The sequence below is a fragment of the Molothrus ater genome, chromosome 2 (genome assembly GCF_012460135.2).
Source record: "Molothrus ater isolate BHLD 08-10-18 breed brown headed cowbird chromosome 2, BPBGC_Mater_1.1, whole genome shotgun sequence".
NCBI lineage: Eukaryota > Metazoa > Chordata > Aves > Passeriformes > Icteridae > Molothrus > Molothrus ater.
Genome location: NC_050479.2, coordinates 74462338 through 74488930, shown reverse-complemented (window position 1 = coordinate 74488930; position 26593 = coordinate 74462338). Strand labels below are relative to the sequence as shown.

Sequence of the window (26593 nt, the reverse complement as noted above, 5' to 3'; positions counted from 1 at the left end):
AAGGATTTTGTAACCACTAGAAGTACATTTAGTACTTTCCATGGATAATAAAACATCCCAAGTTAATCCATAAAAGACTGCCTTCACACCTCACACTAGACAGAAAGTCAGAAAAAATTCCCCACCAAATAAGTTAGTGTGCATTCCTCCTTTTAACTGCCTCCAGTTATATCCTGCCAGGCACTGAGAGAGACAACATCCTGGGTTAAATCAGCCAGTCATGGTACAGACAAATGATTCAGAAATACACGTCTTGCTGTTCTTCATACCATTATAATCTCCTGAAAAATGGTAATGCAAGCTGAAAATACAAATGTCTGGTAATCTTTATGTCTCAGTAACTCAGACATCTTCAGGCATCTTCCTGGTAGAAGAGATTTTAGGCAATTTTGACATTAACCTCACTGGAAGGGGAGAAATCCCAAGAACCTCATAGTGGTTCAAGACTGCCAGGAATATAGATCTCACAACTACAGAGGCTTGTGTGATAGCTGCATAATTCAAAGGGGCCTAAAGGACCCAAATCAAACCCCATAACATTACTTAGCATCAGACAACAGACTTATTGCCCCTGGGTCTTGGGTATTTCCTAAAATCCACAATCCCACAAGTAAAAAGCAATAGAGATGGAGTCATCATCACCTCTGGCCTCTGTTTATTTGCCTTCTTTTCTCTTCAGTATCATCTTCTAACCCATGTTTCCTATCCCAGAGAGACACAAAGCTCAGAGCACTGACAAAGCCACCCTTGGCTCAGGCATGGGGCTCACTGAGTATCTTCAGAGAATTCAGGCATCTCAGTGAATACATTACATACACATGACACATGCATACCTATGACGTCTTGTGGCTGCTGAGGGTTCTTTTAAGATGTAGAGTGTGGGGGTTGAGTGAAGAATTTTTAGTATAAATGTTCACAAGTAATCAAGTTGCCAACACATAATGACCTGTGTCCTTACACTGTGGGGAAAGTGTTTTTCTTGTAAACCTAACTTAAGCAGATGGCAAAGGCCATCATCTATTTTATTAATTACACCTGTAATGAACTGTTGACTGTCATGAGCTAAAACCAACTAATCTTTTCAAATGCATTACCCTTCACATGCTGAGAAGGTTAAAAAACAGTGACTAAAAGCTGCTCTATCTGCATCATAAGCAACATTATGAGCCTGTTTTACTACTAAAGGTGACAAACATTTCCCATTAACAGATCGCATTTTCCATTGCTCATAAATTTGTCATATTTGAACCATTCAGGCTGAAATTTTCCATTTCCAGCATCTCCCTCAGGTTGTCATGACATTAGAGAATTTGCACCAAAATGGTTTGCACCATTAAAAAAAACCCCACCAAAACAAACAGAAAGTCCTCATGGTTAAAGCAAATCAATCCTAATGCAGTAGGAAATAACAACCCTTCCATTGGTGATTTCCAGTACTTTTGCACATAATAGCACGAATTTGGAACTTACCATCTGTATCAGGCATGTGGTTATGCCATTGTGTCAGCTCATCCAAATTAACAGATGCAGAGACCCTTTAAAAACAGGTTTATCAGACAGCTGGTAGCACATTTCATCAGATATATGGCCTGTGTTGCTATTGTCTGGACAGACAATTCCAGACCACAGATACTATGTGCACTGCTGGGTGAAAACACAGGAACTGAGTGTGAAGAGATGGCTCAGAACATACTACAATTACCCCCCCTTCCGGAACAAAACAAAACAAAACAAAACAAAAAAAACAACAACAAAAAAAAAAAAAAAAAAAACAAAAAAAGAAAATATAAAACACATAGATATATTGATATAGATCGAGAGAGACGGAAAGAGAGCTAGATGAAGATGCAGTAAGGACCTATGTGACTTTCAAGCTTTTAACTCCAATTTGCAAAGAAGATAGGTTAATAGACTTTGTTTACAGCAAAGATCCTGCTGAAAATACCAAATCAATGACAATCTTTCAGAATTTTGAAAACTCTGCAGTATTTCTAGTATTTCTGAAGAAGATTTCCCCTATGCTCACTTCTGAATCATGGAAATAATAAAAAATATCAGGCTTCCACTGATTGCATAAATAAAGACTATCTTGCCAGAATATTTTGCTTTAAAAATAACAATTGAAAAGAAAATTTAAAATCTCAAATCGGGTTAAATACAGCAAAGGTGAACTTTTCCATGCAAGAAACCAAAGTATCCTGTAATAATTCCCAGGGCTACGGCATATTTGTATTTAACAAGCTATAGGCAGACGAAACTGGCATGTTGGTGGAGGAATATTCACAAAATACATACCAAGTCACAGAAACACTAGATTTGGAACCAAGTCAGGTATAGGAATGGCTACAGTAAAAATACGCCATGAAGAAAGCATCTGTAATCTACTATAACCTGTGCTGCAGGGCTTGCTTTACTTCACAATAATTCTAAGGTATCACACTCAGCAAAAGCTGTCCAAGCTCCTTTACATCTCCCAAAGGGTGTGCAGGTGAACTGTTAGGTTGGCTTGGTGCATGCCCTGTAAACAATACTGGTGCCCTTGTGGAAACGTTCCCATGAAGCTGATCCTGAACATCTTGCAGCTGATCCATGCACCTCTTACTGTGGTCTCTAAAGTAACATAAATATGCATGAGTGCAACATTCACAAACATGAAGCCATTCACAGAAATTGTAATAAAGCCTTTGAAGCCCTTTAAAAGTCAAGAGCATTGCCATATCCTGGAGGGTGCCCTTTGCATTAGAGATGTCAGGCGTTGCAGGCAGAAAGCAATTATGAAAGTAAGTTCTACAGAGGTGAAGAAATATAGGCAAAGCCAAAGAGAGTGAATAAGAACTGAAAGTTCACACACACTGCTGTTTGATTAAGAACCTCTATGAATAAAAAATGCTACTGAAAATGCTCTGTAGAAAAAAGATACCAAAAAGGTTAATTTAGCTTTGTTATAAAAGCAGTGTGGATGGGATGTCATGATGCCAACTTTTCTCCTGAAGGCAAAGATGACAGAGGGCAACGCAAGGCACACAGAGAGGTATTTAGCCGTGTCACCATAGGAACCATTTTGCAGAAGTGTGTAGGAGCAAAAGAGCTTGAGTGATGGAAGCATTTAGTGATGGGGAAAAAAACCAACCAACCAGTAACAAAATCCCAAAATGTAAGATCAGCTACAATGTACTGTGGCTGGAAGACAGCTGAATCTGTGTGGTGCCCGAGTAAATCAAGATTAGAATAGAAACCTGTTTCAATTCAATGCAAAGATGCTGCAGATGCAGAGTGAAATATGCAGTAATCACAGAAGGGAATTTTAAAGCAATTCAGAGAAGTATAAGATGAGAAAAAAATACATATCTTCCACACATGGCAGTGGAAGCAAGCTGTGTTTCCTTGGAAACACCAAAACAAAAGTTATGTGACATTCAGTCAGCAGTATTTCCTGAGACAGAATTAGGAGCTGCATTAAAAGTTTGACCTTAGTATTACGTACATTTTATGTAAACCAGAGTAATTGCTCTGAAATGAGTAGAATAATTCTGGTACAAAATTAGGAATTTGTTTTTCAAATATGGAGTTAGTTTTATTCACAAAGATTTGGTTTCATTATTATTTGAAATTGGGTCTACTCCGATTCTTACATTTTGTTGATCATCTGTGACACAAATCAAATGTGGGGTTTTCAGCACACATTCAAAGCTCATCAAATCAAATATTTTTGTTTCTCAGCCACCGTGAATGTCATAAATGTAAGATGGCAGGGCAAAATGTTTAAGCTAATTCTTATTCATAAAAAGCCCTATGTATGGAACATGGCTTTCAAAAAACACAGCAGCTGGAGAACCAACATAATCATCACACAATTAAAATAAAGCACCAAGAAATGCCAACTCATGCAGTGAGCATCAGCTTTCCATACATGCCACCTCAAACCTCAGAGCTTTCCACAGGCTTACTGGGTTGATATAGAAGAATATTATAAGCTAAGCTATGATTAAGCTGAAGGGGAGCAAGAACATGAAGAACATGACCATTCCCACTGGTCTCATATGTCACCTGAGAGTCTTTTACATTAATGAAATCTTCCTCTGCCTAAGGCATGGTCATCTATATTGTGCATCTTGTAAGAAGCCATCAGGACCTAGATTACAGTGTATTAGCAGTACCTTCAACACTCTGCACAACAATTAACACACACAAGATAACAACAAATACATTTAAACAGGAAGAGAATTACTCCAACCATCAGGGGAGTAACATATTGGAACATTCTTGTAAGTAGAAGAACTGGCGAAAAAATAAAATCTGAACAATTTAAAATGGCACTTGTTCATTTTATGAAATATTTAGCTGCAATCACAGGAAACTGTAGCCTTTAGGGTCCTAAAAATATGCAGTTACTGGGATTACAGTGAAAAACAGTCAACACAATAAAAATTTGGTTTAGTAAAGTCAGAAGAACTGGGAAAACCCCAAAAAGAATTGTTACAGAGGATGAAATGGAAAATGGAACTACCTAGAATATTGAAAAAGGAGTAAATTACAGATTGGTGCATTAGGAAGACTAGACAGAGGTATTAAAACAGTTGAATATAGCTAAAACAATGAAGAAATTAGCTGAACATAACTACAATTCTTTAGATACTTTACTTACCTAATAGCTGTGAGCAATTAATTTATTCTTTCCAAATTATGGCCTTGTTAATTACAAATGGGACAAATGCCCATTTTACTAGACAGAGCTTATCTGAAAAATAGCTAATGTCTCTAATATGTCCCATCAGTCTCTTATTTGCTACAGAGTGACTCTAAACCAAAACTCTAGACTTGAAAAGGAAGTATTCTTTGTTATGAATTTTTAAAAGAGTTGGTTTGATTATTTTTAAAAGAGAAATATAGTGACATTACCAAACGTTAAATACAATCTAAGTAATAAAGATTTCCATAGAAAGATTGCTGGGTGTTTTACCTCCTAGAAGGGAGGTAAAACACTTATTAAATTAACTGATTTATTAAAAGCAAGGTAGTACTCTAAAAATCTGAAGTGATAAGGAAGAAAACAGAGATTTTTAAAAATTTTTTCAAAGCTGTAAAGCCCCCTAAGATGAGGGTGTGAGGGAGTCATAACTAGTCTTATAAAAGTAGATTCAAATGCAGGTGAGGGTGTGATGAAATGAAATCAGAATAGGCACGTTCAGCAGAGCAGCACCTTCATGGTCTTCCCTAGAGGGTACCACCTCACTGAGCACCCAGGAACACTGCTTCCTGATCCAGCAGCCCAAAAACAGCTTGTGTGCCTATTATTTACAAATTTTGGGATGCGCCTATAAATTATAAATTTTGTTATGTTGACATAAATTCTGAAGAACAAAGTTGATGAAGTAGACATTCCTTGATTCTGTGGTTTTATCAGTTAAGTTTATTTTTTAACATTTTAGTGTGCCTAGGAAACTAATTAATTAGTTGGTGCTTGGTTGTCCTATATAACAGACAAAAAAGATGATCCTGCCTCAAACAGTATGAAGTCCATATTAGTTTGAGGGGTTTTTTCTCTGTCAGATATGAAGGTCAAACTTTTATCTTAAATTCCATTTCTTCCTTTGTACTCTCTTTGAAATGGATAGTGCTTCATGCAGTCATTAATTATCACTCATAAATATTCTTTATTTCATTAAAGCAATTAAAATTGAACAAAGAATTAAAGGACAGATTTTGGTTGCAGCACTGCATACTTATCCTGCTAATAGCCACAAAGCAGAATTTTTTTGTGTGCCTTAAAGACTCTCAACTTCACCGTAAAAACAACACAGACCTACCTGAGGAGGAGTACATGGGGGCTATATATCCCTTTCCATAAATCCTGGAAGGAGTTAGAATTAGCCCAGACCCTTTGCATCCTCAGTGTAACCTGATATTTAAACCGCCTTAATCCATTAAAAGAAAAGGTATTTCTTTTTCCTTGTCTCCTTCTTCCCCATAAAAAGATATTAAATTCTAAGAAAACTCCCAAGATCCAATCTAAATGTGCTATAGTGTTAATAGTTTTATACTGGTAATACGTGATAATAGTTTTATACTGCAGAAGTGGTAAATCTAAACAGCAGTATATGTAGACAGTGGATTCTAAGATAAATTTTAAAAGGGCAGGAAAAAACAAGATGCACAGACGCGTCCCTCCATGTATTTAGTGCCTCAGAGCAGAACAAGAGCACGGCATGGCACAAAGGCTGCTATGCTGACCAGGGCTCCAGATGCCCTTTCTGGTTCTAAAGGCTCGCCCTTGCACACAAACGTCCAAACACAGAATACAGAGGGCCACTTTTGCTTTGGTTTCAAAAGATAGTCAACTTTAATAACTTTATAACCATTTTGTTGAGTTTTCTATTGCTTTTTCTCCTGACAGATTCAGCTCTAAAGACTCTGAAGAGCTGCCATCGCTACTCTGACTGTCCAGAATGCATCCGGCACTGCCATGTCTTCCTTAGGCTGAAGCACTTTTCTATTTCTTACTGCTTTATGCTTGTGCTTCCCAGCATTCTAGCATTGTCTTACAACAAGCTTTTTTCCTGATACTCATTTGACATTAAATCTTTCTTATTAAAAAAAAAACCAACTTGGTTTAATACGGTATACTTTTCTTAGATATTCTTAAGGGCTTTTAATTGGAAGACCTTTCTGCTGTCCATGCAGATGGATTCAGCTCAAGTTTGTTGACTGGATCTGAGAACAAACTATAAATGGTTTGGACTGTGAAAATGATATTAGGACTGCTGGTTGGCCTTGTATCAACACATAGCACGGCTTATCATGTGATGTTTTATTTAGCTAACAACATTTCATACCAAAACAAAGAAAACATTTTGCTTTTATTGGATATTTGAAATGGCCAAACACATCAACTTTCTCGAATCTCAGTATCATATTTATTACTATAGCTTATCTCTCCTGTGAAAGAGTGCATTAATAAACAAATAATATTTAGACAGTCACATCATAACTGAAAAAAGCCACAGAAAATGTCAAATGTTATAACTACACCCTAGTCATCAAGTTATATGAGTAAAATTTAGACTTTTTAAAATATTTTGCCTCTGTTCCTCTATCCCTTTCCTACTTCCAGCATTGAGAACTGCTTTTAGTTAAAGAGACAGTGAAACTTCTAAGTTACATAGTACTATGAGGTGGTTTGTGGCAGACCAGCTTCTTTATGGACACAAGGAATAGAAAAGAAAAATATTTCACATTAAAACAGCTCATCACACCTGCTGCCTTACAGAACAGGGAGCCTGGTGCTGAGCTTCATGAGTGAGCCCAAAAGCACAGGGCTTTTCTCCCTCCAGTCCTGGAGCAGATGGCAAGATTGCCAGATGCATAAAAAGGATTCAGAACTTTCTTTTCCTACAAACCGTATTTGTTCATTTGTTGGTTCAGATTTGGAGACCGAGTTGTAATAGCTCCACTCTATTTAGTCCTGTGCAGTGTCTAATGTATACAGACTCTTACTGATTTACACAGAATGCTGTACAGACTTTGAACACTTAATTTTACAAGAAAATCATACACTAACTGGACTATCTATGATTCAAGACATCTGTATTCTCAAAAATAAGAGAGAAGAAAATTTTATAACTCTAACTAAAAGCTACTTAGTAAAAGCATTAGGGGAATTTCCCAGCCAGTACCAGTAGCATCCCAAATCAGTGATGCCAAATAAGTAATAAGGGCAATTCTACCCCTCATGAGTGCTTCCTCCAGTGCCTACTGTCCTGAACAAAAATCTAAATTACTGAGAGGTAATACTATCTTTCATCTAAGATACTTTTAATGCAGTATCAAGTTGCTTTCCATATCCTACATGAATAGGAAATAAATGAGATTTTATTTGGTTAGATGGAGGAAGGAACTGTTCCATTTGACACTGATAGGCAAACTCTTCAAAAGGAAATTTTGCAAATGCCTGACAGGACACAGGTACACTACACACTGTCGTAATGTGAACTCCTAAAATCTATGTTCACTTTTCATCTCTCAGTGTTATTCCCAATACAATCATGTGTAAATAATGATATATATAGCCTCAATACTGTTTTCCCATCTACTGCCAGAGTGTCTACAGAAGGTAGACTGTGTTACAATGTACACCTTGTGATCAACTAAAGTCCATGGTACAAACAAGGATTACACACCTTATGCTTTTCTGAATGCAGACATGGATACATGCCATATTTTAAATCAATTAAGGAATAATTTTAAATATTATATTATTAACAAATTCAGAAATAAGAAAATTCTGAATTTTTAAATATCAACAGTGGTAACAGTAACCAAAATATGTGCTGGTGATTTTACTCATGTGTTCCTATTTACTTAGCAGAAATCTTTAAATAGAAAATAACAACTCTTCAATGAGAAATTAAAAAAAAGAAATTGAGCAAACTGGTACTCTTAAAGGTAAGTACATTGATGGATTGTCAACTACATCAAATTGCATAAGTAAAAAGATATTTCTTCACCTCTTCTTTTCAGACTCCAGTGCCAAGCAGATAAGAAAGGCTGGTGTACAACTGTTCATTCTCTCTTAAACAAAACGCAAGGTAACAGAAAATCAGACTTTGTGACATAATTTGATTTTGGTTGTACAGCATGGGGGTCTGTAATTCCAACAAAAGGGTACTTGAAGGAATATATTTTTGTCTGTTTTCATCTTAGCTAAAATCCTGCCTGCCTCTTTTTTAATAATTTGAACAAATCCTGTTGAATGCAGGAGACAGGACATTTCTTCCAAAAAAGATCGGCACTTCTAAGTTCTTGTGCACCAAGCTCATGTGCAAGTGCAGTGTCAAGTGCAAGACTCTCTCTGGCTGTCTCATGTTGTTTGCCTGTGTAAGAACTCATTTGTTTTCTACAGCTTTTTAGCTTTTTTCCAAATCCCTATGTTTTGCAAAATTATATCTGTAACAAACTTACTAACAGTAAATGGGTCCCGGTAACTAGGGCACTCAGGTAAACTTTTCAAGATGTTTCTGACCCCAGTTTAAAACAAACCTTCCACTCCCACTCCTCTGGGAGAGGTTATTTTAAATCTAGATCACTTTCATGAACAAGAACAGAGAGTTATATTATTAGGTTCTTCTCACAGATCTGCAGTAGCAGATTGACAAATACCCTTTACTGATACATTTCTTCAAAGGGAATAAACCTATAAATTAAATTAATTTCTCAGTCTTAATTCTGCTAAAGGGAAGATGGATTTACTCATGGCCTTTATAATCTGCTGTGGGATATCAGTCCTGTTCAGCAGAATGCCTTATTTCTGTTAATTTTCAAGTGGGAAAGCACCAGGCAGCCTTTTGGTAGATGACTACATACAAATGCTTGAGGAATTATGCAGGAAAAGATCTGTTAAGCTTGAACACCCAAGGCATTTTTTTTTGTGATTCACACATCACCTCTTTCAAAGAAGTAAGTCTCTGCTTTTTAATCTATGCAGGGATCAAAAACTATCTCTTTTTTCTAATTCCACAACACATTATCAAAAACTGATCATCTGCACAACTTTCACTTCAGCAGACACAATTCAGAAACACATGCAGATTCTCTAAAAATGCTAATAACACTTCAGCCTGTTAGAAAATGGAATCTGTTTTTCCTTTGCATGTAATCCCTCTGCTTCCCCAGTCATGTGCGAAAGCTCTGCTTGAGCAGCAGCCACTAACACTGCCTGCACAACCCACCAGATAAAGCAATTAACAGAGGGAAGTTTAAGGCCATCTAAGATCTGGCAACTGGCTATTTCTGTCATGAATTTGAATATTTCACATCTGGGAAAAGTGTTTACAAAGAAGCCTGCTTTCAGGAAAGGACCCTCAGCAGGAAAATACTCTTGCATCTGCTGAAAGAAGACTCCTGAGTATCGGCTCCTGTGAAGACTACTCAAGGGCGTGAAAATTTGTAGTGGTGTTTCCATTACTTTGGATCACTGATTGGCACAATTATTTTCAAATACCAGGGCTATCACAGCTAAAGGGTTGAGGCTTCTCACCAGTCAAGGACCTGGAAACCTTGAAGAACCTTTGTTCAAGGAGAAGCATATTGCACATGTAAGCCTTGCCCACAGAGAGGGGACGAGGATTCCCTCTGCTCCAAGCTGCTCATGAAACACAGATAAAAACTGAAGGGAGTAACAGAAAAAGGGATTAGAAGGTAGTCAAACAGAGATGTGAATGTCCCAAAATACTTTTTCAAAAACATCCACTCTTCACAGCTAGTGAAGAGCCAGGGTCCTGATCTAGAGAGCTGGTCATGCACAGTGGAGAGCATGAAGATGAGTGAAAGGGTCAGAGAAGAAGACAGATATGCTCTTTGCTTTGCATATAGTCAGCTCATTTAACTACTAATTGATATAGTTAATTTGCAACATAATTTTAAAACACATTATTCTTCATCACAGCTCTTTCTTTTGACAGAAAGTAGTGTCAGCTGTCTGCTAAACCAGAATTCAACTGCTCTGACTCAGTGACACTCACCTGCAATGAGACTGGGATGGGCTCAATGGAACCAAAGGGTACCTGTAACAATTTCAAAAAGCAACAGCACATCTGCAGGACTCAGGCATGCAGCAGTGGTCCTCACTCAGCTGAGATATGGAAGAAGTCCTGAGGTCTGAAATGGAGCTTCCAGCTGAGAAACAAGAGCTCACCCAGATGTAAACATCCCTTCCTTGATGAAATCAGTCTGGAGGCAGACACACTTCTGTAAGATCATTAGCTCTGAAGCAGCCCCTTACACTCTGGGAGAAATCTGGACAATTTCCATGCCCAAGGACCTCCTGAGCCTGCTTTCCCAGTGATACTGATTAGGCTGTTGACCTGCTGCTGGGGAAGGCTGCAGCAGTGCTCAGTCAGCAACCCCTGGCATCAGCATGGCTGGGGCATCACACACCACACTACCAGCCATGATTTGGCTCCTCATTCACTGGCCACAAGGCACCAGTGTAGAGGTGGATGGAGCTCACCCACAAATTCCATCACAATACCACAGGGTGTATTTTAGACCTCTTTGTGTGCCCACTATACTCCTGGCCAGCCCTGCCAATGGCAAGTTCCATGTGATAGGGCAATGGGATAACACATCCTTCCAAGTTTCACCCAGCAAGACTGTTCCCACAGGGGTGCCTTCTTTAGTGAAGATTCAATGCCAAGAGCCTTGCTGATAGGACATTTTGTAGAGAACATTTTTATCTGTGCAACAAAAAAGCCAACAGATGAAATTTTTCATTTCATCATCTCAAACACCTCACTCAGGTGTTGCTCCCCTTAATAGACTGCACATTAATTCCTTGTATATTATGAATTGGCAAAATAACTCCTGCTTATTAAAGTATATTTAGATATTTTCATGAAAACATCTTAAAACAGTATCTTGGATCTGCCCTATTTTCTTAGATATTCTTTGGTCAAATTCTACTTGACTTCACATGTAACTTATATCCTCACCTAGTAATCAATCAGAGCAACATTTTCCAACATCACTTCAAGATCTCTTAGTGAAAGAAGCCTTTGATTTAGCCTACAAAAGCCATTTGTAGCTTAAAACAAATCCAGAAATAAACATTTGGGTGGGTGATCAAACAGTTCTTTCACCTCAATTTTGTAGAGCTGTACTTTGGCATAGACGCAAAACAACATGTTAGTCACTTCTGATTATTAATTGGTGATTCTTTGGACATTTCCCATAATTAATGCTACAATCTCTACTTTTACAGTGACTATAGAAAGAAGTCTTAAAATGTCAATCAAATTAACACATTCAAAAATACGAAGCTTATACAACATTTTAAGTCACAATTTGTTGAATAGTAAATTCTTTTTTTAGACAAAAAGGCGCTTTTTTTCTAAAAAAGAAAAGAGGAGGATTATTTATGATTGCATCTCTCTTAAACTAAAAAAATCAGCAATACAGTGTTGACGATGTTAACGACTCCTATTTAGAAACAAAAGTCTAGTTCCCAGAACATGCCATATGGATCACTTCTGTTATCAAAAGTTTCATACTCAAGGCATTTAGGCATTTGTAGGAGCAGTCACCAAATGTATTTTCTGCACTTCATCATCATCATCATCATCATCGAAAGTCTTGGGTTGGAAGGGGCCCTAAAGATTATCCAATTATCTGCCACAGACAGGGACACCTTCACTAGACCAAGTTGCTCAAAGCCCCATCCAACCTGGCTACAGATGGAATATCCACAGCTTCCCTGGGAAACCTGTGCCCCACTACCCTCACAGGAATGAACATCTATTCTAAACCTATTCTCTTTTTATTTTAAAGCCTTGTCCTATCTCGACATGCCCCTGTAAAAAGTCCCTCTCCACCTCTTTTGTAATCCCCTTTAGGTATTGGAAGGTGTTATAAGGTCTCCCTGGAGCCTTCTCTGTTTCAGGCTGAACATCCCCAGCTCTCTCAATGCCAAATGAGACTTTATTTTCTTCTCCTTACTCAAAATAAATACCTTCTTCCAAAGCAATCCTGTTGCAACTGGGCTGATGATAACTAGCAAGGCAAATCAAGATGTAACATCTTACTTACCCTGAGCAAAAGTACCAGATTTTGGTCCCACAGTAGCAGCACAATACACTTAGTTTAGAATTATAATTTGATTTCAGTTATCAGTTAGGGGTCAGGAGGTCCTGACCATAGCCACTGGTACTTCTCTTTGGTTTTATGCTGTCATTTTTGTATTCTTTGTTTTTACCCAACTGCACACCTGAGTACACCAACACTCACAGAACACTCTACTAAAAAAATGTGTAATTTCTGGACAGTGCAAACAGGGGGTTGCTAGGATGGTCCTTCAAGTCCTACTAGTCCAGTGTGGCACCCTGGTGTGTTCAACACATTCAGTGAGCCCCAATATAATTATATAACACCATGGGAAAAAAACAGAATTGGAGCAGTAAGTCAGTTATTTTTAAATACTGTTTATGTATTTGTTAGTGTTATTCCCATGTCCTTGGAATTCTCTGTGGAGTTCCCCATCACCCAAAATGGTTCCAAAAGCCTTTCAGGACCCTCTGATGCTGCTGAACATAGCTAGGAAACCTCTCAGAGGTCCCTGCATTTTTGGCTGACAGAAAATATTCTCTGTTATTTTATGCTCCTATTCCCAGGAACAAATGCCAGAAACTGAATGTTCAAGACACAGAACAGAAGTTATCCAATAACCGAATTTGAAGCCTTCCTGAGCAAAGAGGAAATAGACTGAATCAGCAGTCCTCTGAGATGAGTGAGAAAATTTGATGCTCTTTTAATGATATGTTCCATGCTTCTTTCACATGGAAATTAAACAACACTGCTTGTCTGCACGGCGCTCACATCACTGCTTTAGACAATATTTTTATAGCAATTTTTCCTTTAAAATGAAAAACTAAACACAATTCAGTGAAGCTGAAAAATCAAAGTTCTTTCAATATGATGTATCTCCTTTAATACCTGCCAAGCACTGGTATTTTTCCCCTTGGGTCTCAGTGGAGCTGGAATTAACACAGTCTCATCTGTTTTTTCCTTGGTAGTTCTCCTTTACTGGCAGTAACAGAACTCTGAGAATACAGGAGCTCTTCATTACTTTTGCCTGACTTCTACCAGGTGCAATGACCATGGAGGCAGAATGTACTTCCACAGGGGAGTCATCCAAAAGTCTGCACAGCAAAGGACTCTGAGCTTGCCACAGCAAGCACAGCCAAAACAATCCCCAGGCTCTGTAAATCCATTCAAATATTCCCTCTGCTGGGTGCCTTTAAGGTAACCAAGCAGAAAATACCAACAGTTTTTTCCAAAAAAAGTATAACGATTCTATTAAGTGAAACACTTATAATTAATTTAGCATTCACTGGAAAGTGTTACACTAATACAAGAAATCAGCCTGTGCTGTATTGTATGAAATCAGTTTTGATATCATCCCTTTTTAAGCAAGGTTGTCCTGATAAGAAGCTACTTGACAACTGAAATAATACAACACTTATTGTATCATAATAATGCAACACTTATTGTATTGTGGGAGGAATCAAAAGGAGAATTTAAACTGCCAAGACCCCTAACACCAGTGGAAGGAGGGAACATAAGTGTATCCCCTGATCCACACCTGGTGCCCATCCTGCAGGCCATGTCTCACCATCACTGAACTTCCCTGCTCAAACTGAGCCAGAACAGCACCACGTGCCAAGGTGCTGAGAGGCCCTACCCCATCACAGACAGAACAAAAAACAAGTCTGCCCCATTTTACTTTCTTCCTCTAGCCATGGGACATGACTTCACTTCTGTTTTGGGACAGGCATATCTCCCTTCATCCCTTCAACAGCCAAGAATAAGGACTTTGAAGTTATCTCAGTTTTGAATATCTCTGTACATTAAAATACTTGCTTAAGAAATTGATTTATTAATAGACTGTTTGCAAATTTCGGGTCATTCTTCAGACTCTTCCAAACACATCACAGGCCAAATATTTTTATGCTCTAAGCTTTTATTTTATGAATTTTCAGAGGCAGTTATCCTTGCAACCTGTCAATGTAAGCCATCTTTTTTTTAAACACTTCAGTATATTATCTGTACTGTCTCAAGCAGGATCCTTTTGACCTGCATCTTCATCAGAGCAGACATTTTTAAAGCTACCAGTTCAACATTTGAGGAGGGAAGTACATGACTGAAGTACTGAGACATGACATGATCAGATCCTACCAACTCCAGTGCTGACAGGAATCCACTACAGCCACTCCACTGGAATATTCCTACGAAGATGCTGTCAGATAGACACAGAAAATAATAGCTGAAATTGTTTTTATGAAGATCACATAATAACTACATAACAGCCCCTTCTAAGAAAGGGAAAAAAGGATTAAAGTGTCAAAGAAAAAGAAAGGTAATGGGAAAATGAAAATGAAATATGTTTTCATTCCTGTGATGGCGGCATAAATGCTGCTCTTCCAGTGAGCCCACGGCAGAATGAGAATCATTATAGAAAAAGCTGCTGTCTAGTGTGAACAAGAAGATTTATTTCTATTCTTAGAAAGAAAGAGAGAAAGAAAAACAGTAAACCCTAATATATAAAACTCACAAGGCAGACAGAAATTACATTATTCAAAATGTTGAAAATTATATTTCAAAATGTTTACATCTTTCTGAGGTGTCAAAGTACCAAATTATTATTAATTGTTTGCAATCCACAAAGAGGAAAAATTTCTTTTTTTTTAAGGAAGAAAATTATGTGTTAGGAATATCTTGCATGCCTGTCATCTGTCTGTGGAAAAAGAACATTTAATTCTTTTCTCAGATACTCAGTTTTTACTTATAAAAGCCAAAGGTTAGTGACAGGAACAAATAGTATAAATATTATTTTATGGGTTAAGTTCTTTCACTCTCTTTAATCATGACAATATGAGGGAGGTACTATAGGCTTTTTTAAAGGAAATGTATCTTAGATGTTCCAGACAAATTTTTTTTTTTTGTGATTGTTTAGCACAGGCAGAAGGACTTGGGCTCACCCCTGTGTTCCCTCTAAGCAGTACTTCTGTGGTTTATGTAAATTCTACATCTAATATATCGCTTAGTGAGGTAACTTCTGCCTCAGTATGCCCTAAAAACCCTCAAGTGGCAAAGGAATATTCCCAGAGGAGCAAATCCAGTTACACAGCCACTGGGTCTGCCTGGCTGGGCTGTCCACTTGAACTGTGACTCCCTCCTTAACATGGTAAAGAATTGCAAAGGAAAGGCTCATCCTTTCTGACTTATAGCTCTGGCCTCCTCAACCATTTCATCACTGCAAAACACAAATGAAACAATGATTAGCACCACTGGCATGGGCCACCTGTCTGACTGTAAGTGATCTGCTGCTACTGACCTGTCAGTCTCTTGGAAGACCTTGGAGTAGAGCAGGGTGAATAAAACACATCCTTGGCGAGAGTAAAAGGCAGCAAAACGTTATCTAGTCAAACTTATCTCCAATACTGCTCAGAGATAGCAGAAATACCTGGCTAGGTATCAGCAACTGCTTTGGAGTCCTGGCTTTTGCAAATCACTATTATCTCACTCTTTCACACTAATTATTCCTAAGGCAAAACCAGCGAAGTGTTATATCCTAGTAGCATTTCCCTTGATTAGAGTTTTATGACCTTCACAGACTACAATGTCTGATTCAGCTACATTCCCAGAATATAAATAGCTCCAATGCAGGTAGAGTCTCAGGCAAAGTAAATTTCTGTTAACTGCCTATTCCATCTGGGTCCACGGTCCAGCAAAACATCAGCAAAGCTTTTATTTCATAGACAGTCTCAAAACTTCAGAGCTTTGCTTCCATGTAAATAAAGCATGAAAAATTCACAAGATGCATGCCCAGTGAGCATGAATAAATTAATATTTAGAGTCAAACCATGCTGTCAACTATAATTTAAATTCAAAAGACTAGATATTTATGAGCCATGATTGGAGGAAACAAGCTAAATAGTCAAAAACTGGTCCAAAACTACTAAGCTACACTCAAAACCAAACAGGAAGGGAATCCCATGGTCCCAATTTGAGGTTTGAAGACAAAATTTAAGGTGGAGGGAGAAAGTGATAAGCTTCCTCTTTTGTGTGGGCTCTTTGGCCATGCAGGACAGTTCTGCAAGTGACCTGGGGTAACTCAGGCTTGTCTTCAGGCATGGAGCATGTTCCAGGAGTAGGGCTGGTAGGAGGTTTGGCAATTGCTGGGTAAAGTGGCCTTACAACCCAAAGCCGACAATGCAAGTAGTGCCACACTTGCATTCACTGCTCCTCAGAGCAATAAACCCAATGTTTATGCTCAGAGGCACACCCAGGTGTTCTCACACCTTCCCACCCATGCACTCGAGAGATCTCCTGCACAGAGCCCACTCAATCCACAGGGAGACACTCCAGCTCTCCCCCTTCTTTCTAAGTCCATTCAGCTCTACAAAGAGACACATCAATAAAACCTTAACCTGACTTCATGCATTGTCAAGCTGGAGGTTCCAGGACAGGAAGGAGTAAGGCAAAGAGTGACTGAATGTGTCTCCTTTAAGTCAACCATCCATAGGAAAAGTGCTTTTCACTGACATTACATCCATTCAGATCCGATGCCATGAAAAGCACAGTCATTTAGGAACTCAACAGCAAATGAGGAAAAGCATGAAAATGTATTTTGAATAACCAACAATTAATTTTAGTCAGTGAACAAAGAGGTAGGAAAAAATTAATTCCTGAAAATCAAACTGAATTGTGTCTAAGTATTCCCATCATGTAATGCAAAAATTAATGAAATGCATTTTGTTCCAGTTATGACATAGTGTAGTTTAGTAACCCATGCAAAAGTTTTGCAGCAAAAGGAGATATATGGACATTTTCTTGTCCAACCAGCTTCCTTATCAAAACATTATATAAATCATAAGAACGAAGAGTTTACATGGAGTCACATTGTTTTAACAGCCACTTCACTTGACAAAACAATTTCCAAACAGCTTCTTTGTTTTTCAGCTAATGTAAATGAGAAGGATGTATTTTAATTTTAGATTGCTAAACTTTTTCAGTCCTATTACTGAAAACACTTTCAAAATGGCATTTTCATTGTCCTGTCCTAAAGTAGAATTACTAACAATTCTGGGCCCATTTCACAATGTTATTAAAGTTCTCCGATGCACAACTGTTGGTGAGATAAGAAAGTCATGTCATCTATTGTTTCTCATAACCCACCACAATCTCTAGAAGCAGTCAAACCAGCCAACCCAATTCATCTTGAAAACCATCAAAGTCCATACACATTTTGACAAGCAAATGGGTGGGATAATAGCATTAGCAGAAACAGAAGACACAAATTTGATTCCAAGAGCTCCATGAGCCTGAAAAGCAATGGGAGCTTAGTGTCAAAAGCTGACTGACTGTGAATAAATCAGCTCTAGGAAAAAAATTAGAATTCTTAGATCATGAGTGACAGATGTCCCTTATGCTGGAATGACTTTCAGGCCATTTCATTTTAATTTTATTAGGAGAAGAGGAAAAACAGTTTACAGAGCAAAAGAAAAATATGAGATTATGTACAGTGGGTTTTAAATTAATCTGCTAGTGTCAGGACTGCTTGTCTCATTCAGTTGGTCCAGACTAAAAATACAGAAGGAGATAAAGAATTGACTCTCAATATAAAAAGGGGGACAGCATCCTTCCAGCACTTAAAAATCACTACTTTTTTACAGTTTCCAATGATCCACAAACACACTTGGGAAAACACACTGGGAAAGTGCTTTGCTGAAGCAAGGGGCAAGTAGGCTTCTTTGCCAGCTGTTTTACTCCATATTCAATGTGAACACCTGGCTGAGAGTTGCCAGAGGGGTCTCACATTCACAGCTGCTAATAAGCAGTAGAGAAAATCAAATCATGGAGGTTTGGTCCTGAGGGGGCTATCCCCTGCCACATCCTGGATACCACTGCAAGAGGATGTGCTTTCCTCCCCCAAGAGCTAAAAGAGAGGAACACTGCAGGCTTGAACTTTGTCTTACCTGTTTCACAAAGGGACAACCCTTTGTGACCTCTCTTGGTCACTGTGAGAGTCAGCATGCTGGTCTGGATGGACTTTTCATCATTGAATCACTGAATATGTTGAGTTGGAAGAGACCCACAAGGATCATCAAAGTCCAACTCCTGGCCCTGCACAGGACAGTCCCAAGAGTCACACCATGTGCCTGAGAGTGTTGTACGAGTGTTTCTTGAGCTCTGTCAGGCTGGTGCTGTGACCACTCCCCGGGGAGCCTGTTCCAGTGCCCAACCACCCTCTGGGTGAAAAACCTTTTCCCAAGATCCAACCTAAATCTCTCCTGACAGAGTTTCAAGCCATTCATAAATCTGAGTTATATGTGGCATTTGGAATTTCTGCCAATATAAAAATTTCAGAGGGTCATTTTTATCAAACTCAGTGTTTCGTATTTTAAACATTGTATTATAATTTGTAAGGTAAACTTTTTTCCCTAATAAAGGTATTTTATGTCCAAAATTACTGAAAAAAAATTTAACTCATATATGTAAATAGAAGTAATTTTTTGCCAGAAGACATTTTGCTGAACTGTTAACTGGGAAGTTATGCTTTTAATAAAATATTCAAAACAAATACATTCCGTCAGAAAAAAAGTCTGGACACCTCCAGTAATGCAGTTTAGGGTGCCAGCTTTATTCTTAGATAATTTCTAAAGCACCCAGAGGCCTAAGTCAAAGGCCAGTGAGTATCCTTAAAAAACTGATTTATTTCAAATGTAGAAAAGGGCTGTTAGTTTGAGCTGAAGAGCAGCAATACAAGGAAAATACAGATGCACAGCATATGGCAGGGAACCTGAAACCCAGTTTCAGCAATGTGGGCCCATGAACTGGTGGGCACCAAAAATGCTGGCAGGGCTCATCCTGCCAATCCATGGTCCAGGAGGGCTGGGTATGGATGGAGATCTTGGGGACAGTGGGTCCCTGAGAGGGCAGCCCCATCTCCACTCAATCTGCCCAGCACTGATGGCTCACGAGGGGCATGTGAGGAGAACGTGCCAGAAGAGTGAAAGTAGTTCCAGAAACACAATTCCTTGTGTTCCCATTCAGCTAAAAACTGAAGCAGCTCCAGGCACCTCAGTGTACTGTCAAGGAGACGAGTATTTATATCATGTCACAGATGGCCTTGTTCATCACTACAGTCTGAAAACGGCTGCACTCAGGATGTACCTGTGGGAGCTTCCAGCCCCTGTCTGGTCAGGAAATGGTGGGGGACACCAACCTGCCCTGCATGCACAACTCACTGCTGGGGCGGTTATCAGCTCCCTCCCATGCCAGCACCTTCACCTCAGTGGATGGGCTTGACATGGATTTCAGAACACTCCATCACACGAGTTCAGACTCAGCCCTCCTAATTTAATTTCTTATCCCACTTGTGAGTCCACTAACATTCACTGAACTTCTGTGCAGTACAATTGTGTTAACCATGCGTGAAGTTGTAAGGGATCAATCCCAATGGTTAATTGTGACAACAAATTTATTTTTTATTGTTGCAATAAATTATTGCTCCCATAGAGAAGTGTAGAATGAGTTTCCTTCGAGAGGTTAAACAGCAAACATTGTCCTTGATATTTTGAGACAATATCCAAAATTTGGAAAATCTAACTGGATGCTAGTGAAGGTCCCTGGTTAAACACACACACACACACACACCAAAAAAAAAAAAAACAAAAACTATAGCGAAATGGGAAAAGCAACAGAATGTTTGTATAAGAGGTAGAGCAACAGGGCCCTTCAACATCTGTAGTACCATACTTTTAGCTACATGGGAAAACAGGAAACATGGTGTTGGAAATCATGTTTAAAGCTAGGTATCCATGTTCTTCAGGTGGAGAGTCCTTTTTTTCCTGCTTGGTCCCTAGAACAATGGGATCCTGTAAATGCTCTGAGCTCCAAGGAACAGCTGGTGACATACCAACTTAACAAAATTCTGCTGAGATATTAATGCATGAGGCTGTGCTTCTGCAAAAGTGCAATACAGCTCTGCAGGAAGTGCTACCTATCGCCCAGACCTCACAGGACTTATACCAGAAACTTAGGATAGTATTATTTATTCCAATTATTCAAATACCAGTAAATTGAAACACACAAATGAGTCTTTAAATAAACTGGACAAGCACTCAACACCCTGAAAGCCAGACAGGTGCTGTTTTCTGGGGTTTTGGTTTTTTTAATTTTGCTTGTATGTGTTTAGTTAGGGAAAGATCATGGTTTATGTCTTACTTTCATCTGAACACAGAGCTGGTGTCAGGACTAAATGAAAACTGTTTTCTGATTCTTTCTCACTGCTAGTCTGAAAAAATGTATGATTTATGCATTGAAATGAAAATAAACATCTTTTGAAGAGAGACTGGAACAGCATCTGTTCATTGCAAAGCCTTTGAGTTTTTGGTTTTTTTAATGCAATAAGACATCTGAACAGGTTCAACACTGCAGCAGAGTTGTCTGGGTCACATGCCTACAGCTGCCATTGAAGGTAACCGAGTCGGAAAAGTGTCAGTTATTGCAGAGTCAGATATTAAAAAAAAAAAAAAAAAGATAAATAGCTTTAGGTGGGATGTGATTCCACTATGAACTGAATAGAGGTGTATGGCAGAGAAATAGGGAAATGTCTGAGTCAGTTACTGGCAACTTTCAAGCAGGGTCATGCTTACAGCTACTGATCTACCTGCCTAATATTCAACTTCCAAACAAGTGCTGGCAAACTGAAAAGAACTCCAAAATGAGTGACATGAGCTATGGGAAAATAATACAGCATGCAGTTCCCAAGGAACTGTCTACTTTTTTTATCCATAAAGGACTTTTATGGATAATGACATGACATAAACTGTATTGCTATGTTCGTCCTCTCAAAATCTATGTAAGCAAGTCAACCACAGCCTATGAATCTGTGCAGCTTCTTTTTTTTTAAAAAACCCAAATATCTAGCAAAATGCATCATATGCTCAGCTTTTTTTAATTATTCACAAGCAAAAAATTTTTGGAAGTGCTTATCAAATGGGTGAGACAGAAGAAAATACCTCTTCAGATAAACTGATGTTCTCAAATTAATTCCCATGCCTGCAGCACAACAACTCCCCTGCACCTCACCATCACTCCTCATTCACACTTCACTCTTCAAAATACAATTTTTCTCCCAGCTGCTGGCAGGCAAAGGATGTCTTTTGCTGCCATCCCCTTCCACCTGCTTCTCTGGTGTTAGTACTGCCTAATCTAAAATCCTGCTTCCAACAAGCCCTACTCCTGCCACTTCTCCTGAGAGCAAGCCACAACCATATGAAATCTGTCCAGGTAAGACAGTATTTTGTGTGTTTAACTTAAATAGGGGAAAAGGCTTTGAAAGCCTCCTTCCCCCACCTAAACCTTCTTCCTCTTCAGAGTGATTTACAGCAGATTCGTTTAGAGCAGAAGACAGTCAAAGGGCTGTGGCTCTGTCCTGGGAGAGGGGAAGGTTTCTGAGAGGGATAGGTGCATTCTGCCTGAAGTGTCATGAAACCAGACTCTTCCAAAGGGGAAACAAGTGTGTCATAAGGTAGCTCAGAGCCAACACCTCCACTCCTTTCAAACCTCGTTTCCTTCTTGTGATTAAAGGCTAGGGTGACACTGAGGACAGATTCTGAAAAATAAATTCCCTTTTAGTTTCAAGAAGGTTGAATGACATCAACTAATACAAAATGAAAAGCACTAGTTTGTTTCTCTTGGAGGAACATGTTATTTCCAGAGGAAAATGCACCAGACATATGCTTTTTGGTTCCAAAGTATAATGCCAAAGAGGAGCTGGAAATACTGCTGCTGTAAGAAGTAGCTATATTTTGAATTATCATAGAATCATAGAATGATAGCATGGTTTGGGTTGGAAGGGACCTTAAAGATCATCCAGTTGCACTTAGGGCAGCACTATTTCCAAGGCACCCACACACAGACTTTCAAGCCTTTAAGCAAGTTTTAATTAAGTACAAGTACTTTGGTGCATAAAACCCAGAACCCTACTTCACACCAAAAAACTTCCCTGTAATTCCAGCATGGGCATTGAGACAAGTTCCATCCAACCATTGGAGCACTCCACACTAAAGACATGTTCTCAGTCTACTCAGCTGAATGCACTGAACTCAACACAGGGCTCACTGGTTAAGGTAGCTCTCTCCTAAAACATAGAGGAAAGATGCAGTGTAGGAGGACAAGTGCCTGTTTGATTGACTGGAACGCAATAAAACTGGCTTAAGTGACACTCAGTACCACTTACAGCCCTGGTTTTCTTGAGTGCAGGGTGAGAGGTAAGAAGAAACCTATAGGAAAGCAGCATTCCAAAAGAGGGAAATAAGATACAGTAAGGTAGCAATGAGAAACTGGCTATGAGAAACTTTCAGAATAAATACTTCAAGCTAGGCCCTAGTAAATGGCTTAAAAACTATTCTTATCATAATACAGCTGGAGTGAAATTAAGGATAAGATACAGGTATTTTGTAAAATTCCTCATCCTTTAATTCAAGCCTTACTATTCAACCCCACTGTGTAGAATTTTCTAAATGGAAATGTCATGATTTGCTACAACTTCACAGGCAAAGCTTATAAATAATCTAGGAAAATATTCACTTGGCTGGGGAATATCACTTAGTCCCTGTTTGCAAGGCATGAGTGGGCTTTCCAGAGTACACAGGACTTGAGCTGCCTTTCTCTGAGCAAAAAATACTTTCCCACTACACACATATAAAGCACATCCACTTCCAAATTAATATTCTTACCTTATCTTTACTTTCAGAATCAGAATCCTCAAGTTTGGTCCGAATGACAAAGGGTGTAGATAACCTCAGGAGAACTCGTTCAAATGTGGCACTGATTTTAGGAGAGACTATGTCAAAGCACTCTTGGAATTTCAGTGTTTTATGAGTGTCACATCTCAGCTGCTTCCTAAGACCTTCTCCAAGCTGGAGAACCAGCATGTTTGGATCAAACATCAGGTGAAAGGGGAAAGCTCTGCAGAAGGTGCTGATACTAATCCTCAGGTCTAAGGGGGACTGGGAAGTTCCTGGTGGAAGTGCTTTTGTGGTATTTGCATTTTCATGTTCTTTGATAAGGAAAGTCAAACAACTGCAGTTACCTGGATTTGTCCCCTCTGAACACAACTTATCGTTTGTGACCTGTTCTACTTCCACTTCCAAGCGGTAAATCTTCTTTGCTGCCGCTTTTATCATTCCTGGCATTGCAAATCCCACAATCTGATGCGGGTGAAAATAATGAAGCATGAGATTGCCTTCAGGGAGTTCTTTGCATAGGAAAGAAGGAGATTCCAGGGTGGCCTGTCTTCCAAATGAAGTTCTAATATGCTCCAGCAAAGCATCAAAGCCATTGAAGAAGTCTTGAAGGGTCCCACCTACAGCTCGAAGAACTCTTTCATTTTCGTCAAAGCAGATGTTGAAGAATTCCTCCCCAAACTTCTCTTGCATTTCCTCAAACTTCAGACCTATAGGACAATGAGACACTGATATCAACAACATAGCTACTGTGTCACATTTTCCCTTTTTGCCTCTATTTGCCCAGGATTTTTCCAAAACAGTGAGAGCAGCTTTTTCACTAGATACCTATCTATATGTTTCTGTGGTGGTTGGGAATGGAATAACCCTAGAAGCCAATTTTTTAAGTCCTCATTGTTTCAGCTTTCTATCTCAGCCAATTATTAGTGAGCCTGTTTCCTTTTCCTCACTGTTACAAAATTAACCAGGTGTTTGTATTGTTTTAAGATGTAACAGAATAAAAGAAGTATATATCAGCTGTCTGTGAATTACAAATATCCAGAGTTTTCAAAGGAAATTAATCTGGGAATTAACAACATACATTGAAATCATACAGAATTACCTATCAGTCAACTAGTGAAACACCTTAAAATTCCTCTTGAATTTGAACAGAAATGAAGGGCAGAAGGGCAGTTATTTATTTCCTGAGAGCACAACAGGCCCTTTATTTTTGTGTATTCAGCATGCTTTATAACACTGGTAATATCCCAGTGGATCACTGAACTTCTCATTGTTTAGACTGCTTCTAGGCTTTCAGTTTGGGAAGAACAGAGTGGTTAGTGACTTTTATACCTAAGGTATAACAGGGCACAGAAGTCATGTTGTTTGCAGACAATAACCTTTTATAAACTCAAGGCAGTGTCTGAACAGCCTATGTACACAGGCATAGTTAACACAATCAATATTCACAAGGGATTTCAGTGTTTCCCAGCTTTACAGTCTGCAATGATGTAGGATTAATAGCAAATTAAAATGCATTAAATTACGTATATGAATATGACAACATAAGAACATGACAAAGCATATTTTATAAAAGAAGTAATAGCTATAATTTGAGAAAGTTCATTCAAATGCCATTACTCATAAAGAAATTTGGTCACTAAACTAGGTTATTACAAAAATATTCCCAGGATCTTTTATGACCACAGATGGTCAGCTCTGCAGCTAAGCCAAAAGAAAGTACCTCTGGTACACAATGCCCCCTAATATCCTGACTCAGAAGACTGTGTGCCAACTCCTGACTCATTACCATTACGCCTGCATAACATGGCATTGCAACATCTTACCAAAAAATACTCACTATAACCCAAAAAGAATTAAATTGTAACCCATACCAATACTGTCATAACTGGATATTAATAGCAAATAGCTAAGAAATCATCATATTCATATATATACACAAACAGATATTCATACTTTTAAATCTCATTGTTCTGTATAGTGAAGTGTGAGCAACTTTAGAAGTCTGTGTGTAAAAGTGAGCAGTCTAGCAGGGGCACCCAAGGCTGTAAGACTGCAGAGGGGAGCAGAACAGCATCAGAAACCCCTGGGCTATTAATACAAATGACCAAATACATCCCACAAAGCCACCCAAAAGACAGCACAGGTGAACTGCCTTTCAAATGTATTGTACATGCCTTTCAAATGTATTGTACAAATACAGTGAGGCAGTTGCCCTGGCGCCACTGACTGCAAATGAGGTTTGCAGAACTGATCACTCCTGGACTCTGCTGCTCATGCAAGCCTCACCTCATTATCACTGCTGGGAACTCTATCTCAGTATTTGGCCTGAGGTTTTGCTGATTGTCTTAGACCGGTCTCGTTGTCCATCCTGGGGAGCTGGCTGTTCAGTCTGGATGCAATATACTGACCCCAAGCAACAGGAATTATACCTGGCTCGAGGATGTCCCACTACTTTTAAGAACATTTGAGCTTTGAATTGAGTAACACAGAGTACAGCAGAAAATCAGATCAGCTTTAATAGAAAAATGGATATGACCAAACTCAAACAAACTGCTGGTCTATGTTAGTCATGAATTTTCTCTACAAGAACAGACACTATGATATACTAAGGAAATTAAACTAAGTCAAGCAACCTTCAGAACCAAGAATCATAATGCTCCTTTCAAAGAAGTTTCTTCCTTAGCCTTACCAACAAGACAATAATTTTTGCATGAAGCATGATGTTTATCTTTGAATTAAAAGTATTTATTCCTTGTTACACAAACACACAGATTAAGTTTTTCTGTATTTCTCTGCAAAGCTATTGGCTCCAGTGATTTCTTTGTGTAAAGTTGCACAAAATATTCCATACATATTTTTACTCAATTATTCCTGCCTCTCTTATTGAAGCAAATGATGAACAGATGCTCACCTAGCACTAATTCTGTATATACTTCAGTATAACCTTTTTACTTGCTACCGTATAAATGATCCTAATCCTTTGCAAATCTTTTGTAGATTTTCTCCCTACCCATATTTCTACACATAGCTGTTGAGGTTTAAGCCCAGCTGGCAAGTAAACACCACACAGTCACTTGCTTAGCCCTCACACCCCAGAGAAATGGGGAGGAGAATCAGAAGTAAAGCTTGTAGGTTGAGATAAGAACAGTTTAATAATTGAAACAAAAGGGAAATAGAATAATAATAATAATAATAATAATAATAATAATAATAATAATAATAATAATAATAATAATAATAATAATTTTTTTTTTTAAACCCACACATTAAGACAAGTGATGCCC

At 38.6% G+C, this 26593-nt stretch overlaps 1 protein-coding gene across 2 annotated transcripts in view; it reads right to left on the bottom strand.

Moving 5' to 3' along the window:
- GUCY1A2 (guanylate cyclase 1 soluble subunit alpha 2) overlaps positions 1 to 26593 on the bottom strand; it is a 151977-nt gene that overhangs the window by 101484 nt on the left and 23900 nt on the right. For both annotated transcript variants that reach the window (XM_036392816.2, XM_036392824.1), the window contains exon 4: positions 23298 to 24016. In XM_036392816.2, coding sequence (XP_036248709.1) covers positions 23298 to 24016 — 719 coding nt within the window. The remainder of the gene's footprint in view (positions 1 to 23297; positions 24017 to 26593) is intronic.